Source organism: Antennarius striatus, chromosome 19 (assembly GCF_040054535.1).
Source record: "Antennarius striatus isolate MH-2024 chromosome 19, ASM4005453v1, whole genome shotgun sequence".
In the NCBI taxonomy this organism is placed as follows: Eukaryota; Metazoa; Chordata; class Actinopteri; order Lophiiformes; family Antennariidae; genus Antennarius; species Antennarius striatus.
In genome coordinates, this window is record NC_090794.1 from 4636514 (window position 1) to 4656890 (window position 20377).

At 41.1% G+C, this 20377-nt stretch overlaps 1 protein-coding gene across 2 annotated transcripts in view; it reads right to left on the reverse strand.

Moving 5' to 3' along the window:
• Positions 1-20377, reverse strand: part of fam184ab (family with sequence similarity 184 member Ab) — an 83868-nt gene that overhangs the window by 13032 nt on the left and 50459 nt on the right. For both annotated transcript variants that reach the window (XM_068343401.1, XM_068343400.1), the window contains exons 10-18: positions 18930-19052; positions 17470-17631; positions 16773-16894; positions 13533-13683; positions 12065-12277; positions 8113-8266; positions 6880-7007; positions 3546-3730; positions 919-1065 (exon numbers count right to left, since the gene is read on the reverse strand). In XM_068343401.1, the coding sequence (XP_068199502.1) occupies positions 919-1065; positions 3546-3730; positions 6880-7007; positions 8113-8266; positions 12065-12277; positions 13533-13683; positions 16773-16894; positions 17470-17631; positions 18930-19052 (1385 nt within the window). The remainder of the gene's footprint in view (positions 1-918; positions 1066-3545; positions 3731-6879; positions 7008-8112; positions 8267-12064; positions 12278-13532; positions 13684-16772; positions 16895-17469; positions 17632-18929; positions 19053-20377) is intronic.

Below are 20377 nucleotides of genomic sequence, written 5' to 3' on the forward strand. Positions count from 1 at the left end.
GAATTTTCTCATTTTTTATTAAATCCTGGCCAAAAAAAGCAACAATATTTCTAATTAATTTTTTGGCAGCAAAATATGATTTCATTTTATCCTACTTTTTTTTTTTTGTTCTAACATTTTGCTGAACAAATCCTAATAATGATCAGTTAGTTTATCTGAGGTCACACTGATACACATTAGAATTGAATGTGTGTTTACAGCTGCAGACTGATATGCAAAGTATGAAACCTGGTGTGTTATTATTACTTAAGAAGCATAAGGTTTTGATATCAATCTTTCATTAAGTTTGAACGAGCTGGAAAAACACCACATTAATCAAAGACGCCAGACAATGCTGACATGCCGTGCGTGCCTCTTTCCTCCTGTGTCTTTGATTTCATGGGGTAATTTTTACCTTTTTGTTTTTTGTCTCTGTTTTGAAAATGGAAACCATTGTTTCCAGCAGAATGTGCCTCAGGTAGAGATTGAGGCTACGCCGGCAAATCTTTCTCTGGCGCTGCGTTTCATAACAAGCCAGTTTTTCAGTGCGGTTGTTTTTAACATGCGACAATATGACAAGCCGAGGAGAACATCATTTGTCACAGCCTCCTATTTATACTCCGCTTTGCATGATGCAAATGAAAATAAAAATAGTGTGCATGGATGCGTCTGCTCCTGTGTGACTGACAACTATAATTGTGTTTAGATATGGCCTAATTGCTGATATGAAGCTGGGATTTTTTTTAAACCACTGCACGGATAAAAAATAAAAACGGAACTTGGCTTATTTTTCCATACTTGATCTTCTACTCATACATCTGGTGGAGCTCAATTAGATTATCTGGCACAAAGAGGTTGACCTGCAGCGTGGGCTGGGTCAAGAACAGATATTTCTCTGCGCCACTGACTTCCATTGTTGCGTTCACAGTATGTACATACAGTATCTGAAGGGCGGAGATCTTGTCCTTCAGGACTTCCTGGGCCTTGTTGAAGTCTGACAGCATGTTCTGCGTCTCTCTGCTGTGGACGACACTCAGTTCGCTCAGTTCCCTCTCGTGCCTCTTCGTCAGCTCTTGTTCATGAGCCCTGAGGAAAGAAAGGAATGGAAATACGAGCTTCAGAGAGTTTTATCGCACAGAAGCCATCCCTGATTGACTGGCAGGTGTCTGTGAGAAGAATACCTCAGACAGGATTCTGTGTGTGTGGACCTAAATACAAAATAAAACTGACTACAAATAACCCAATACACAAAAAATGGATAGCGGCATCTCCTTGTATGTAGTCAAGATGTTTGCGGGATACAGATTATAACAGAATCCTTAAAGTAAAAAAGACAATTTCTACTTCTAGAATTAAAAAAAGTAGCATCAAATAGCTTTACTTGACTGAAGTACTTGAATAAATGTACTTCAACCCCCCAAGGCCTTGATACAAGGCTTTCTTTACCTTCTTTGCCTTTATCGGAGTAAAAACAGATGTATATTGAAGCCTCAGCCACACAAGACTGGAATAAAGCCATGCCAGTGATGTCACCATTCAAGCTTTAGGATACACTCGAAACGTCCGTCCACAATGTCCTTGCCAGCTCAGTATTGACAAATAATTTTCTTAAAATGTATTTTCTAGTGGGTGACGCTTCCCTTTAAGACTTTATCAAGACCTGCAGACTCTCCTCTGTCTGTCTCCTCCAGGGAAACAACATAATCGATTGTTCCAGAGAGGAGACAGAGGTGAGATTAAAAACCAAGAGACAGTCAGGAATTCCTGAAACGTAACAGCAAACTTTCTGAGAACAAAACTATCTATATATGTTTATTTATATGGTTTCTGAAATTTATTTCATTTGCACTCAAAGAAGGTAGAAGAGGAGCTAAAGGATGAAGCAGATGATGTAAAAAGAGATAAAAAGAAGATGATAATTAAAGGAGAAGGAAAAAAAGGCTGATGAAAGATGTGAGGATGGAGGAGAAACACGGACGTCCGTCTCCCTCTCTCTGACTGGACCAGCTCCCCCCGAGGGGTGCGCGTCTTTTCTCTCCCCGCTCCCTCTTCATTTATTTATCAGTCTATTTTTATCCCTGTGACCAGGATTCAGATGGGGAGTTACGTAATAGAGGGAGAGATGTGCTGCACATGGAGCTGAGAGGGAGAGAGGGAGAGGGAGAGAGGATGCATACAGATGGATACGGATATGAGGAGAAAGCATCACGGGAACAGTCATTAAACATAGACGCAAAGAGGAAACCATCAAACACACACACACACACACACACACACACACACACACACACACACACACACACACACACACACACACACACACACACACACATGGCTACAGATGGATGCTAATGAGAAGCTGGACCACATTAACCACACAGCACTTTAAAAAATTCATAGCCAGCTGCAGGGAACAAGATGATTATAGATTCCATTTCACTTCACCCTACATAACCTTCACGTATCCTAATCAATGAACTGCTGACACGCCGAGAGAGAGAGAGACGCAGGCAGACAGACAGACAGACAGTCTGCTTTGGCTGGTTTGTTTTCTCTCTATCATCTCGGTTCTTCAGGAGCAAAGCAGCAGGGTTGCAGAAACTATCATCATCCTGGTCGGTCCGGCGCGTTGCGCTGATCCAGGGCAGAGGGTTGTGTGTGCACGGCTGTGGAAAAGCATCTGTTGACGTCAGACCCGTCCTGAAATGTCAGTGAACACATGCTCCTTGGTCTTAACGCTCACAACTAAAAACTCCACAGTGAGATCAGAAGATCAAAACCACTTCCACATCTGTGTTCTAAATTAGGAGCCAATGCCCCGGGGGAGATTAGCGTAGCTTAGCATTAGGAACGGAAGCTAGCATGGATCAAAATTTTCCCAGCAACACCTTTTTCCTGAACAAGTCATCATTTTTATTCATTTTGAATCTGTGCAAACACAATAAAACAGCCGTTCAACATATAAACCCCTACAGCAACCCAAATGGTCCTTCCTGCTCTTGTACATTAACACACACTGAATACACAGAACCATACACTCACTGTTAATATGTGTTCATGGATAAAACAAAGGGAAATAAAGTAAAACCAGTCTTTTAAAAAGTTTGATCAAAGAAGCCACTGTTAGTAAGGTAACACTGGCACAGATGTTAGGTAGTTAGCAGCTTAGCTGGATCAGGATCTCATCCTCACCTCCTGGTTCTCTCATCTCCCAGCCTTTCACTCTCTCATCAGTGTCTCCATCATTTCATCTCTGCACTGAATCACCGCCTCTGAGGCTAATAACTCACCACAACATCAATGTCGCTCACATGGGCCAAGGCAAATAAAAAAAATAAGGAATTCAAAGGCTGCTATTGTAGATTCATGGAAAAATATGGCCGCAAAAAACTACAGTAGATCTACAGTTTGCTGTAGTCAAGGATTTGAAAATGTGACTGGATATTTTAAGTGGAGATGCAAAATAGCAGCCGGTGGACTCACTTCTCTGGGTGATCAGTGGTAACAAAAGTATTTATGTTTTCTGTCTGTAACGGCTTGTGTTTCCGTCTCGCTGTGAAGCCTACCTGATCTGCTGATTGGCTTCGCTGCGGATCTTGAGCACCTCTTTGCCCTTGAGCTCCAGCTCTTTCGTCAGCGTGCTGATGTTCTCGTTCAGGGTGTGGATCTGGTGGTCCAGCTGAGCGATGTGGTTCTTCCTCCTGCAGACCTCCTCCTGCAGCTCGGTGATCCGGCCCAACAGTTCACGCTCCTGGGATTACATTTAAAAAAAAAAAAAGACACCAGGGGTCTTTAACTCTTTGTATTTCTTCACACAATCTATGACATTGCAGTATAGAAGCAGGTTAAATGAGTTTTGGGTTCTCAATAAAATCAGTGTATCAAATTTTATGCAAAAGCTATATTTATGTAAATGTGCACGGAGAATCCAAACAAATAAACAGATTCACAGATTACAGCCTGTTCATAACTGGTAGATTATGCACACTTGAGGATTAGAAAGGGAAAGAGAAATGATTTGATATGGAATTAAGAAGTCTTAATTGTGCTAAAACTAAACTTTCTCCCTCCTCCTGAACCCGTCTTGTGAACATCAGGAGCTCTCGACACCAGCGACAGCACGTCTTTTGTCGTTATTGGAATCGGTCATATTGGAGTATAATTATTCAGTGGTCACGCACTCCCCTCTCACCATCCGTCTCTCTGTGACTCTCCATCAACATTTAATTTGATGTCAGCGTCTGAATTTTGCTGTCAGTAAACCTTGTTAATCACAACCAGGACAGGACAGATGATTTAATGACTCATTAATTCTTTCAATCGCCGTCTGCTCAAAAATCCTGTAAAGACAAGCTAAACAAGAAAGGGATGAAAAGAGCTGGAGGAAGGAAACAAGAGAGCCAAGATAATAGAAGAAGGAAATAAACCTGAATTTTGTATCTTTCACCACAATCAGATTTGTATGGAATGAAAGGGGGACGTCTTTCAAGGTCTGATCGAAAGGAATTAAAGCAGATATCAATCAGATGTGAAGATAAAAGCGTCTGGAAGAGAGTTTTATTTCTTCTGATGCTGCATCTGTCACTCTATTATCTGTTATCTCCTTCATCTCAATAACAAAGAGTGACTCAATGCATAAGAAAAACATCAGCAAGCTTTCATTCAGATTGGTGGTTTAAACTTGATTTCATTTCCAAACCAAGACAATGTTCAATATTGAGATATAAAGAACGATGACTTAGTAATATTGAACCGAAAGGTGTATTGAAGCGCCATTGAATTTGTCGATAAAAACAAAGTTCAGAGAGAAACCTTGCAGAACATTAAAAACCAAAAAACAGACTCATAATAAAATTAGAACAATAGATACTGGATGTCAAGAGATGCTGATGATGTGATAATTGATCAGACAGCACTGGTAGATCAAATAAACCACTCTAAGTATTTCCAGCGAGAGAAATGAGTGCGCGAGCGCACACACACACACACACACACACACACACACACACACACACACACACACACACACACACACACACACACACACACACACAGTACGTCATCACTCTCTTCCTCCTCATCTGTTAAGTAATTGGAGATATAAAAACATTATTCAACACAGCGTGACGACCGTCTGCTGCTGAGATCTTCCACTCTAATGACTCAACTCAGGAAGTTTTAGTTTATGTCATTCGGGTTGTGGCACAGTAAACAGGAATTAATGCAAACACAAATTCCCAGCGCGTGTTTGCACAAATTCAGATGTTGTGCACGCAGCAATTTAGCACCAATCCATCACGGAGGAAGACCTTCTGGTTCCTTTAAATTTAGTAACTTTATTACTCCAAATGGGATCTGCTTGCTGGGTTCCAGCTCTTAAAACCGCCCCATTAACTACGAGTACAAAGAGAGATAAATGCAGACGGTAACGGGACAGAAAAGATAAGGTCACTGTCAGAGGAGGACGTCCAGACAGCGTCCGGACCGGACCAGAATGCAATGCTTTCGATTCAAACCCTTTGTTGTCTATGTCCGCCTCTCATTATCAGTCTACCTGCTAGATCTAATTTAAAATGACAAAACGTACATTAAAAATAGGAATGATAATCTATAAAGGAATATATAACCATATTAAGCAAGTAGAGCATGAAGTTCACTTGGATTTCCTGATTTGACTAAATATTCCCAGATCTCCTTCCCACTGCAGTGTTCGTACCTCTTTACACGTAGTTCAGATGTTCACAGATTACACATTAAAATATTTAAATTTACAAAATAACAACTTACATTTTCTCACATTATGACTCGCATAACTCTGCTAAGAACGAAAAAATAAAAACATGTATAATAAAGAAATGAATGTCATCCGTGTTTCTAACAGGGTTAAAGAGGAAGCATAACAAAACACAAATGAAGGAAAATGTGTGTATGTGTGTGCATGTGTGTGTGCATGTGTGTGTGTGTGTATGTGTGTGAGAGGGTTGCACATGACAGCTGGCACAGCCAAACTTCAAAACAAAAGAAAATCGTTTTATCTCAATTAATTGGTCCCTTGATGTTTTCCTATGACAAAATCATTATTCAGATTTACAAATTTTAAAAAGTGTTTGTCACGATTGTCAAATGTGATTTGTCAAACAGTTCAATATCTAAATCTTCAATTTTGATATTTAATTCCCAAAATTATTTTGTCATTCTTTAGTGAATGAATAATTGAAGCAGCTCTGGTTGACTATAAACTACTTTTAACTGTATGGCTGTTGGTTTGATGCCACTGCGTTTGATGAAAATGGTTTTTATTAATGACAACCAGGTTGCTTCACATTAAAAGCATTCAAATGCAGGAATTTGGGCTGACTTTTATTGTGAAACAGTCAGGACCAACACAGTTGATCGATCCTCTTAGTTCTAACCATGATCGCTCATCTTAATCATGTTGAGATTGAAGACTTTTCATGGGTAAACAAGGTTTTAACTTTCTAAGCAAGTCTTTCCTGAAAAGATGCATAATTTTAAACCACAGGAAGCATTTAATTAAAAAACATTCTTAACTAGAAAATCCCAAGTGTACACTTTGCGTCCGTCTGTGTTTCTCTCTAGCTTAGCTTCCTCGTATGGATGTGTTTGATCATGTTGGAAGCCATTTATCATAGACTTTCCTTTATATTTATTCCAGTCACACCATCTTCACTTCAGCTGTGAAAGAAAGAGACCGGCTTTGTGTTCGAGAGGATTCATAACTGACTAGAAACTCATTCATCACAGCAGCTTTGTGTCCATGGACAAAAGACGGTTTGTGCCATCATTGAATTTCAAAAAACTGTGTTTGGATGGACGTTAAAATGCTGTTGTTGGTTTGATATTCACCTGTACAGCATTAGCTCTCTAACAGAGTCCTACCTGCGTCCGGTTGCTATCCAGCGTTTTTTCCAGCTCCACTTTGGCAGCGGCCGACTCCTGTTGGTGGGTTTGTCTCAGGTGTTCGATGGCGGACGCGTGAATGTGGTTCAACTCTGACCGCAGAGATGCTGGCATAAGAAAACACAAGAAAAAAGGCATTAATAAAATGATAATATTACATCACAAGCGAGGAAACTAATCCCATCTCAGACTGAGGGATTATAAAGCTTGTGGGAGAAGCTTCCTCCATCTTTTAGTTGTTATTGCAAAATAAATAAGAGTCTTTTTTATGCTGCACATAAAGTGGAGTGCTTCAGCCGCCTTTGCCCCGGTGTCTTTTCATCCTCACTCTAATGAATAGTCTATAATGGTTTGGAGAAGCGTTTAGCTCAATCTCACCACTATCAGCATTCTGTTAGAAAAACCCCCCAAATGATATCGACAGGAGGAGAAAACACAGCAGAGAAAGGTGGAACTACATCCAAGTGATGAATGTGTAAATAAAAAAATAAACAACACACATGGCAAAATGTGTGTGAGCTCACACACTGTATAAACACAAGAAGATGAAAGGAAGTAAATGACAGGAGAGTTAAAGAGAGGAAAGGGTGATAAAAGGATGTGGAGGGAGAGAGAAATTGATGGAGGCGGCCCTCCAGTGTCAGGACCATGACATGAAGGCTAATGGAAGTCCATTATTCACACCTCAGGAGTGGTGTAGAAGCAATAATGACTGGCAAGACGGAGATTTCACCGTATTTTAAAGACGTTACGGCCCATCTTTACTTTCTGCTAATGTTCTAACTGGACTTCAAAAAATTGTACACGTATATCACATTATTTTGTGTGCATTATGTAAACTGCAATGTGCAGACACTGGGATGCAATTTAAAATTTAAATTACATTTGTTTTTTTTGCAACTGAATAAAAATTAATGTGAATTTTTTTTCTTCTAAAAAACTTACGAACTAGACCAGTTTGTGATTTTTGAAGTACATATACGACTATCATATCCATCCATCCATCCATCCATCCATTCACCCATTCATCCATCCTCCTCTAGAAAACTACATTTTCTTAAATTCCACTTGCATTTTACATAAAATTTGTACTTTCAAAGTCAGTCTTGTGTCACTCTTTGTTACTCTTATACTGTTTCAGGATGAGAATTTTCTTTTCATTATGAAGTGGTGAATCTTTTCAACCTGCTCAAGCCCCATAGGTGGCCTTACCCAGCATGGCTTTGCCCTCATCCTCCAGCTCGAAGCGGAGAGTCTGCAGCTCCTGCTCTGACTGCTGCTTCAGCGTCTCGATGCTCTGGCGGTGAGCCTCTCTGAGCGACTGCAGCTCTGCGTGGTGATGGTGACGGAGGCGCTCCTCCAACTCCTGATGGAGCAAGTATGTAGGCAGGCAGAGGAGAACAGAGTAGGAGGGCCGGGGGGAGAGAGTAAAGGGAAAAGAGAATGGAGTGAAGAACGAGAAAAGAGGATGATTTGTTTGGAACGTAGGAGGAGATAATGTCATGGGGGAGAGATGAAAGAGGGGAGAGAGGTATAGAAATGAAAATAGAAAAGGGAGGCAGGGAAAGATTAGGAAATATTACAGATATAAAAACTTCCAAATGCAATTTAAAACACAGACAACAGTCTATTAAATAAAGGTATAAAAAAACAACAATTTTCTTCATTTGTACTGTAGAAAAGTAAATGGTTAGTATCCTCTGATTTCAAAATGGAATGTAAAATAACTACAATTGAAACCGTAAATTATCTAAAGGTTTGCTGACAATAGAGTCTGATGATGTCTCCATTTCATTCTGTTATAATAAAAATATTTATGTGAGTATATCCAGATCTCTGCAGTTAATGACAGATGAAAAATAAGACTTTTATGAATTTTATTTTAGATGATTATGTAGTTAATGCGCTGGCACCGTGTCGGCAGCGTCTACCCGCCTCATGCCCACAAGTCCAGTGAGATAAGCTCCAGCAACCCCCGTGACCCTCGAAAGTGGAAAAGCAGTTCGGAAAATGAATTAATGATTTTTGATTGCGGTGGAAAGGACTGGATTAGCACAAATTGATGCACAACTATTTTAAAATAAAGTAGAATCCTCTACATTTACTGATTGACGCCTACAGACTGATTTGTCTGAATTAGTTTTGTTAATTGCTTAGAAAGTTTCTAAATTGCTTGAAAGGCTTCTACTTTTTTATTTGATTCAGCAGTTGTTGACTTCATTATATGAATTTAATTAAACCCTACTCTAACACTTCTCTGCATTGGCTATGACTTTGCTTGTTGATGCTGTGGAATATTTTTTTCTTTTCAGTATAGCATCATTACACCTGCGTAAGAATATAATGTATGATGTTACAGACAGGAAAGAGGCCCTTATTCCCATCTCCTCATACATACTGTCAGTGTTTGCATCCTCTTTATTAACCGCAGGAACACTTGTGTCGAAAATAATACCCATTATAATTCAACTGGATGTATACAAACAGGTAATAAATGCCTCTGCAGACTGATTTACGAAATTAAATGTTTAATATCAAAGGGGAAAACACAGCTGCTACTTCCATCAGCAGCTTGAGAATATTCAACAGAATTGAAATCTCATTTTCATTATTAGACAAAGCCCTAAAAGCACATCACTCCAGAGAGGAAAATTACTGTTTAGCCCATTTTTCTTTTTCAGCAAAATGTTAAGATGTCATTTTTGCTAATCATAACTAGAACCCATCAACAAGAAACATCTAAACTGATATTCATAGAAACTTGACGGTAACATCTGGGGCATTTTAATTCAGAAATACATAACGTGCCTTTGGGAAATGATTCACGGAGTGAAGATGACACTGAATATTCCGAATGAGTCTGTCTCTGAGTTGGCAGACAGGAGACTCTTAGCACTGGATGGGATGCCCATGCTGTGTTGATAGTAACACTTTAAAATTGTTTCATAGCTCATCCTCGTGAGCCGATAATGATGTTGTTCACCCCGTATTTAGTCGAGTGTCCACTAAAAAAAAAAAAAAAATGCTAATGTAACAAGCATCTCCCTCTTATATTAAAAAGCAGCTCATAATATTTGACACCATTTTTCCATATCATCAATCTGCCACTAACTCCCTGTCATTTCAGAGCCTCCTGACCTCTACATCCACCTCGTCTCAGACCTTCATAATTAAATACAGTACAGGGAAACAAACATACACAAACTAGAAAAGACTTGTACAAAGGAAGCTCAACAATCTCCCTGTTGCCCACCTTTTTTCTAAATTAACACGTAATGGAGGTCATCTCGTAAGGGTAGAGAGAGGGCGTACTCTATCACACAAAGTATTTAATGTAGGAGGAGAAACAAAAAATACGAGTTGATTCATGTTGAAACTCCATGACAAGATTTAGTTCATTTGTCTTTAAAGCCACTAATCCCTCTTGTTCATGGCTATTGATCATTTGTGCAGAAGGCCAATACAAACCATACCTTATATTTGTTTAATTAACGGAAGCACATTCATTACTCTTTATCACAGCAGCTACTATAATTAGAACTCGGCTGTTATTTTCTTACAACCACCTCCTCCCTGTCTCCTCTTTGTGCCGTCCGTGTGACGACGTTTGGTTGTTCAATCTTCACTCCATTACTGGATGGTCAATATGTGTCACACTGCTAGTGGCTGAATCTATTTACTGGGAAAAGGGGATGAATAGGATGAACAACAATGAGAAAGACAGGAGGAACAAACAAACAAAGACATGAAGGGAAACCGCGGCCCTGGAGTCCACCGGTCGGCTGATCCTCCTGCTGCTGTGCAGATCTTAATCCTGACCACCGGAGAAATCTCTAAGACCCGACCAGAAGGAGTCTGCTCGAAAGCCAATCGACCATGTCTGATATGTATTCTGTTTCTGGACCGTGGAGTGTTTGAAAACCACAGAGAAGAATCTTCACTCTCAACACAATGTTGAGCCAACAGATGGATCTTTTTGTGGCCTTTGTCGACACTCAGGCTGCTGCGTTATCATGATCATCGGTTTATTTAAAGCGTTCTACGGAAATCAGTACGGAGAACGTTACACCTGTTAAAGATGGAGATGCATTGTGTGACAAATAAAAGAAACCAGAGGGGTTTTAAGTTTGATGCCCAGTGTTCATCATTTTAGTTGAGCACGCTAGAATAATTAATTCTGTGCTTCGATCTGTGTTGTTCTGTTTTGTGATGCCAGCCATCCAACCAACCAACCAATCAGCTAGCATTAATCTATACTCACGGCTTCTATTTGCATCTTTTTTGTCAGCTGGAAGTCAAAGAGTGAAATTAAGTTCCCTGAATATGCAGCAGGACTTTGTTAAAACGTCTTCCTGCCCACAAACTGTGAAGAGATAACAGCAGCCTATCTGAATGTCCGTTTCACTCCAACGCCACACAAAGTGCACATACATAAATCATCCCTCTCATGCCTCCACTCTGGATAATTGAGTTTTCTCTCCCCGCACTGCAGACAGAAATATAAACACCTCTACTGGCATATCAGCCCTCCATAAAGCCTCTAATACTTTACTTCCCTGCTTATTAACAAGGATTCTGACAACGGAGAGTCCGCTTCAGCACAGAACGAAGTCGGTTTTGTGATTTTTATTGTGTGAATATGCAATTGCTTTTTGTGCATGTTTGCATTGGAGAAGGCGACAGTGGAACAGAAGTGGAAGATGTCACGGAAGGGGGAGTCTCTAAAACCAGCAGCAATGACATAAGTGCCGCCATAAGGTCATAAGTGCCATAAGGTCATAGCTGATCAATTGTTATAAATGTATGCTTTTTTTTTTTTTTACAGATAAGTACAGGTTAAATGGCCTGAAATGGTTTAAGAATGTGTTCCTGTACTTTTGTGCTCTAACAGTATTCACATACATGATGCAGCAGAGTTACATCACAGGCTGTCATGCACTTTCACAGATTGAATGCTGGTGGGACACAGAAGCGCTAGCTAAAAGCAGGGCAGAAGCTGCTAGTTTGCAAATATAGATGCAAAAAAATCCAGCTGTTTGCACGTCTTTGATGAGCACACCTGGAAAAAGTCAAAGAACCACAGAAGTTGTTTTGATGAGAGGCCTTGACTGTGTTACAGCAGCAGTATATAATGTTATGCATGCAAGTGTTCGCCGCCTCCCACCTTCAGGTCCCTCTGCCTGGCGTGCTCCATGTCCTGCATGGAGCAGCAGTGGACCTCGTGAAGACGCTGCTGCCGCCTCTGGTGCTCCGTCTGCAGTTCGTCCAGTTGCATCCTCAGGTGCTCCCTCTCCTGGCTGAACTGATGCTGCAGCTGCTGCAGCGACGACTGGGACTGGGACAGCTGCATTTCCAGGCTCTGCTTCAACAGGGAGATCTGAAGGGAAATAAACAACCAAATTCAATGAGTTGTTGGTCAACAAGTGATATATATTGCAAAAATACTGATATATAACTGTTATCACCTCACACATTTATGGAAAATGTTAGCAAACCTTTACACCCTGGAGTTTTTGATCACAGTGTACATCAACATCTCGCTCTTAAGATTCTTCTTTGTGTTCACCAGCTACTTTATAAATATATAAATGTACTGTGTAATAAACGGTAGGTTTATCTAACGAAGCTATTGGTCAGTAAAATAAGAAAAGTGTGTTGAAAGAGTTTAAAACGCTGAGAGGTGAGAGGAACTGAGCAGCGACTCTAATTAAAACACCAGAAACTCTTCTTCTTCTTTCATCGTCCTTGCTTGAGGCACAGAGATCCTCCACCTAAGTGTTGCTCGCTGTGCACACATGGCTTTGGGCCTAAGTTTGCCCTCATGGTTATATTTGCAATGCAAATACGAATATTTGCAAAGGAACTTCTTTGTAGCTTAAGGTAGAGCACTGCCTATCAAGAGCTTTACCATGGCTCTGATTTGACATTCGGGTGCATGATGATGCGAGGGCTGAAAACATTTATCAGAGGATGGAAGCAATGGGCAGAACACGCATGACAACCTCCAGCAGCCGATGCACACATCAGACGAAGATGAGCATGAGTAAACAGTTTGTTTTGCGCGTACGATGACCACAGGAGAGTTTAGTCATGCTAAATTAAGATTACGGGGCAGTCATTAGTAGCAGCAGCTTCCTCTGGTGTATTTGCCCCAGCATCCAATAATGAATGTGCGAGCGAGCCTGTCCAACAGCGCGTTGAAGAAATCAGTCAGTGTGGAATAGACAGGAGGAGGTCTTATGGTCTTACAGCAGCAGCTTTAAAGAGAGGCGGTTTCTCTCGCTGCTCTCCTCATCCTCTCTCCCCGCTGATATTCTTGTTTAATTAGCGCCGTTCGGATAGAAGCTGGAGGCAGCTGGTGTTGTCGTACCGAGAGGTCTTCAGCACAAATAGGAGATTAAAACAAAGTCGAACCTGTAAATGTTGATCCTTCCATGTTAAGTCTTGCACCAAGTCCTCTTCATGTCACTTCATTGTGGACATATTACTTTAAAACATTCGTTAAAACCATGACATAACCAAAATAGGTCACCATGGTGTCATTCGATTATTGTCTGCTTATATAAAAAGACTGGAAACACCCGTTCCTTTACTGCTGCCTACATGCATACTGCATTACTGCCAGCAGTTACCTGCTCCAATAGGTCCTCCACCTTCCTCTGCCAGGTCTCCCTCGCATTGCTCAGTTCCTGCTCCTTGCTCTGCGCCAGCTGAGCCAGAGCAGAGGCCTTGTCCTCCTCGTGGTCCTCCTTCAGCTCCTCACGGAGCTTCTTACACTCCTGCCTACAAAAGGAAGAGACCAACAGCCCACGTTTAGGCAGAGGAAGAAGAACTGGGTGATGACACTTAAATGATCTGGTCCATTAATAACGAAGCTTCAGTTACATTTTAATTCATTTGGTTTTGTTCTAACTGTATTATAATGTTATATAGTCACATTAGCTCATATGATGCCCAGGCCGCATTGCAAAATGACGTGATTTAAAATATGGAAAAACCTGAGCGATTGCCAATTTTGAGGAAGTTAAAAAACTTCTTTAATTAATTCTTTTGTATAATTCTGACATGACATTAACAAGATGCCAACAAATTATTCTATAGGGTTATGACATACGTCTGGTAAAGAAACTAATCTTCCAAACTAATCTTGCACCCTTTCTTCTCCTGCCTTCAGTGCTTGTGTTTTGTCGCATGGCTTTTTATATGTCTCTGAAGTGCAACAAGACGATCCGGTGAAGGATGAGGGTAAAACAAGCAGGAAGTTGCCGCAAAGCTGACGGTGCTTCAGCGGCTTTATATTGGCTGCAGGGGAAAAGAAAATGTCCCTGCAACGGAGCGTCGATCGAACCATCACCACTCCTGAAAATTACTACTAACAGCTCATTGAAAGACCTGGGCTTGTGCATTTGTATGTACATGTATGTGTGCGTGTGTGTGTGTGTGTGTGTGTGTGTGTGTGTGTGCGTGTGGTGCCAATGCAATTGCAGCGTAGGAGTTGAAATGATAGCTGTGAAATGAAGTATTGACATAGGCACATTTTTTGTCACAGAGAGGCAGAAAGTGTCAGACAAACACACACACACACACACACACACACACACACACACACACACATACACACGCACACACACACACACACACACACAGAGCAGTCAGACTGTCACGTCCATCATGCAGCACGCTTGACACGTGTCATCATTCATGTCTTCATTCAGTATAGAGCAAGCAGTCATGGATGTCGATGCACACTTGTGGTTTGTCTCTCTCTCTCTCACACACACACACACACACACACACACACACACACACACACACACACACACACACACACACACACACACACACACGAGCGCCTTGGGCTTCAAAGGGCTCTGGTCTTCCTAATAAGCCACGTTCTACAACATCTGTCAGGCAGGATGAAAGATGAGGGCAGATGGAAGCAGGTAAAGACGAGGATGAACGGAGATTTGACAGAACTATCGAAGATGGAGGATGTATCCCGATAAAAAGCAACGTAATTGGCTGGAATCCTCTCTGAGCTCTGAGATGTGACAGATTTCCATGTAAGATACATAATCCACACGTGCTTAGTCAAAAGCCCAACTTAAATATATATATTATCCACCTATATTCCCTTTGGTGGGTGACACTCAGTTATTCCTTCTCGACCCTCAGGAAACGACAACCAGCGTGTGGCGCTCACAGCGCCATCAGCTTAGATGATGGAAAAAAAAAGCAAATAGTTAAGCTGAAAACACAGACGATTCAAGATCTCAAATATCTATAGAGCTCACTTTGACCACAAGAAGGAGACAAGAGTGATGGCTTGAATCGAAAAAACAAGGGTTTTATTTGATGCTCCCGGTGCTATGCTTTAAAAGCTTGTGAATATCTATACTAAAACTGTGAACGAAAGAAGCAGCGTGATGGAAAAGTAATAAAAAAATGCTGCAGCGAGGCAGAAACTGATTCATCGGCTCAGAGATTTAAGACAGCCTAAAAATATCAAACAATATAAAGAGTGACCTTTGCGAAGAGTGAAAGCAGAGACAATGGCCGACGTCAAGCTCAACTGCTCAAGGTAAAACTATAGAGGTAATGAAGTTTACACCCCTGTCCCAATTTACATCATGGATCATTGACTGTATCTCCATTTCAATTATTTTGTTCTCTCCAAGACAGAAAGTCAAATAAAGGCGAATAAAATACAGCCGTGTTTAACCCAAAAAATGCCATTCAGGCGTCACACTGTGACAAACACCAGTGGCAAAAGACGTGACCTTTCCTGTTGTCTGTGCCCTGGGACCGTTGTTCCTTGTCAGAGTTATCGATTTGATTTGCATCAAGGCTCTAGAGAAGTTTAGTTTTAGTGCTTGCGGAGAAAACTTTAAAACCCCGCTTTCCTCTTTGCAGAAAGGGCGCCCCAATTACTCTGGATAATCCTCAGACCTCACTGTGAGCAGTTTGATTGGAACGTTCAGCTGAAAAAAGTCACCACCAGAACCCGACAATGTGTTCGGTGGTTTATCTGAGGTAACTGGGACAATTTGTCTGGAACTAAAAAAAAAGTTTTTAATTTGGATTAACCAACTCTGGTACAGTTTCTGGTTCATTACTTGTGGTTCAGTTGACATCATATACATGCCCCAATTAAAATGAATAGCTAGTAGCTAGGTCCCGCCCCTTGCGTCAGACACTCTGATTGGTGGTTTGGGTCCAGAAACGAGGAGCTCCAGGTGGGTCTGTTTTGGACTGCAGCTATATAGCAACACGTTCATGGCAAATGTTTAGAAAAGTAAATCCAACCATGTTGTCACAGAAGAAGTCATCGAAAACAATAGATAATAAAGCAGCCATTCAGCAGCGCCAGAGACGCTCCAGCGTAAAAATCTATTTAGAAGTGGAAAAGCTTTCTGCGGTTTAGACCATAAAGACGAAATTTAATGCCGAGATAAACTCTGATGGAATCATTTAGATGCTGCCGACTCAACTGTGTGAAAAGTGCATCAGTTCACACCTCAAAACAGCCAATTTCGGTCGTTGGGGTGTCTGAATAATAACACTTCAAAGGTTGGTGGACGTTAACAGAGACTAAAGCGGCTGGCTTTAACACTGGATTGAACACAGAAGTTGCAAAGCCCTCCAAGAATAATGCTCTGTCACGGTCAATATTGTGAGCTGATAACCTGTGTGTGTGTGTGTGTGTTTTAGTGTGGGAAAAGAAATTGGGGAAACAGAAAGACTCCCAGACTTTCCGTATACTCGTAATGTTACGCTCCCTCTTTCTGTTCCTCTTACTCTTACACACGCACACACACACACACACACACACACACACACACACGAACACACACACACAAACACACACACACCTGAGGGTTTCAGTCCATCTGAGCTCCAATTCCAGAGCCATCTTGTCCATCTTGTGTTTTTCTTCTTCTTTGGTGGTGATGAGTTTGGCTTCATGGTGACGCTTCTGGGTTTCCAGCTGTCCCTGTGAAAGATATGACACAGACAGATGGGTGCATTGCTTTTAATGGACAGTGTTTGCTGCTGCTTTTGTGTCGAAGCTTTTTTTTTTTTTTTTCCCCATGTTGCATCACTCTTAATGGTCTGCTCCTTTGTGATGGCCAAGTTTAATCAGCCCAGAAAACAGATGTAGCATTGTGTTTTTGCTGATGCGTTCTCCCGCTGCCAGGCTGGAGCGTCCACAGCCCTATCATTCACCTGGGTACAAAAGAGAAGTGGGTCAGGGGGAATGGGCTGCTGAGCTGCAGAGGGTGATAAGGGAAGAGTCGGAAAGTGCCTGGGAAGGTGGGTCGAGACTGTTTGTGCGTATTGAAAAGTAAAGGTTTCACATTTTGACGCCAAATTCCAATGGATTTATCCAAAGGCTTCCGGTGGATTCATGGAATCATTCTGTGCAGCATCTGTACGATCAGTATAATTTTTTTTGTGTGTGTTTTTCTTTGCACCAGTGTGACCTTGAGGGTGAGGACGTTTCATCTTCACTCCTCTGTGGCTGTGAATGTGTGAATAGATAAAGGTTTGCAGTGGGAGAACATAGACCTGAAGAGCAGTCAGCAGGTTGCTGGTCTCTCTCAGTCGGGCCCTGGTGGCGTCCAGCTCCTCCAGCAATTTGTCCTGCGCCTCCTTCAGCGTGGAAATCTGTCCCTCGGCTGTTCCAAAGTCCTTCTCCCCCTGCTGTACTTCCTGCTGCAGCCGGGTCACCTGCAGGGAGGAGGGAAGGAGGCTCAGAGTTGGACAAAGAGACAAACCCACGTTGGCCACCTCTGCTCCGTCACACATCAGCCTGTGTTCTCAGCGTGGCAGCGACCTTGAGACTCCATCAGCACTCATCTCAGCAAGAGGCTTTTTCTTTCTTTCTTTTTTTTTTTAAATCCAAAATGCCTCAAATAACAATTTCTCTCTCTGATTTTTAAATCTGCCAAGCCTGTATACTTTTTTGCTAAAGTAATAAAAAAAAATGCCTTGATTGCAAAAACAACATCAATGCAGAGAGTGGCAGTGAGTTCATACCCAGAAAACCAAATCAAGTGATAAAAACATTTGTGACAAAGCTTAACCAGGGGCTGGATTACACAAAGCTTTCAGAAAATAGACACTAAAAGTAAATGTAAGTTGACTCATATACAGTACACTGATTCACATCAAACCTACACCCCCATTATTGATGAATTTTAAAACCAATATCACAAGCTCAAGGAATTGAACATTGAACCTTCTTGCTGAGAGTAAACTGCGTCACCATGCTGCCCATGTCAATAAATATAATACATGTAATAATAAATGCAGCAACAACATCTGTTATGGTCATTCTAAATCAATAACATCCATCTAACAACTGTAAAAATGTCTTTGTAATGTTGAAAAAAGCAATTCGAGTACTAAACTAATATAACTGAAGGCAGAAAGCTATTTAGGTCGTGTGTAACACAAGGAACCTGTAACTCTACGCCATGTTGGCTTTATAGAGTTATTTTCCACAGGGATAATATGTTTCCTAAGAAATATGGGCGCTCCGCATTTGGAAATGACCTTTATCTCATTTTTCAGCAGGTAATATGATTGGAAAATACTGTTTACTTCATCTTCCAAATGGCTGATGCTCTTTGAAATTCATGTCACACATTAGAACGGAGACACAAGATTCAGACTCTTCTATAACTTTTGGAGGTGACTTTATCCAGAAGAAGTAAGTGAGTGAGAAATTAATCCCTGAAATAATGGCTGCTAAACATTATTTCAATGTTTAGCAGCCATTCTGATTTAATATCATGGGTGATTTAATATAATCTTCTTTGCCTTTCTCAGTGCAGTTTCCAATAAAGAAAATCTAATATTTGCAGTTGTTGAGTATTTCTTTTTCATTTGTAAGTTTGTAAAACTACAATAACGGAAGGGAAGCAACTAAAAACACGTATTGCAGGTAATTTCAAAGCTATCTGCAGCTCTGAAATCGATGCTCATGAACGTCCAGGCACCATTTAAAAAGTGAGATGTCCTACTTCATCATTGGCTGCAGTGAGTTTGGAGGTCAGCTCCTCTCTCAGCTCATCCAGCTGCTGCTTGAGGATCGTCTTCTGCTCCTCCAGTGAGAGACGCTCTCTCTCAAACTGCTGCTCCAGCTCCTGCAGGAAACAACGACAAACACGCATCTGTCAGAAGAAGGAAGCGGTCCACTTGCTAAATCAATGCGTACAATTTGTTCAGGTGTTCTACTTCTTCTTTTTTCATCTCGCTGTCGCTGCAAGTCTAATGATGACGCCATGACGCACTTGTTCCTAATGGTCAGGTGACGTGTAAGAAAGTGCTCAATTCAAGTGGAATGTGGCGGTGCCATTTTTTTCGTTTTAAACTGAACAAACCATTCACAGCAGCATGTTGAGCTCAATGCTATCATCACCATGGCAACATGCTCTTTCTTCACAAACACAGCAGAATCAGAATCCGGCTTCCTCCCTCGTCTTTGTTTAAATGATATGTTGACTAGATTCATCTGTGCACATTTCTAAAAATACTTCAACTTCCTTGTCCTTCACACAGATGAATATTCCAGCGTTGTTACAGTAACCTTATTATTCCTGCTGATGAATGGGAAAGAAATCCTGTTTTGGTGTAACGTCTGCTGCGTCCCAAGGACAATTACAGCTGGGGGAAATTACTGTAATGTCAAATTAAATTTATGACCATTATCCATCACAAAGAAGGACGGAATTTGTAATGCTTTGAAAGAAAAAGAAAGAGAGAAAAAAACATCCGGCGCATTGATGAATGTGAGACAGATCTATAGAAGATGATAGGAATTCATCTGAGCTTAATAAAGTGTGAAAAATGACAATTATTCATGACAGCTTGTGTTTCACAAATCAATGAGGGAATAATAAAGGTGGAGAAAGTTTCTTTTCTCCAAGGATAAAAACTGAGAGTTTTATGTTTAATATTTTAGAAGGAAAACGTCTTATTGTGGCTAATGCGTTTGTAAAAATGTGATTAAACTACAATACATAAATTGCGAGTTAATTGTCCAACCAAAATGAACACCCTCTGAAATCACTTCAGCTAGTATGTATTTCTAGAGATATACTCTGATGGACAGATGAACATGCTGGCGGCTCTACATCTTAATCATTTTTATGGCTGGGGATAAAAATTCACTGAAAACCTATAATTGGCCTTTCTGCAGATAAGGCCGATCTGTCCCTCGAGGTCTGACAAAGTCAAAGTTGATCCATTTTTCCTGAAAACTCCTTTTCTCTGCTGTGGGCTTTTATCCCGAGGTGGCTATTCCATCTCACTGCCACATTAAATTGATGAGCTGTCGACTGTGGCTGCTAACTTTAGCTAACAACTCTAGCACTGCTGACATAACATGATTTTCTGTGACATTCATAGGCTACCAGTTGCCATGGAAGCAGTATCTTTATGCAGGTTTCCTTCTCTCCAGTCCTTTTCA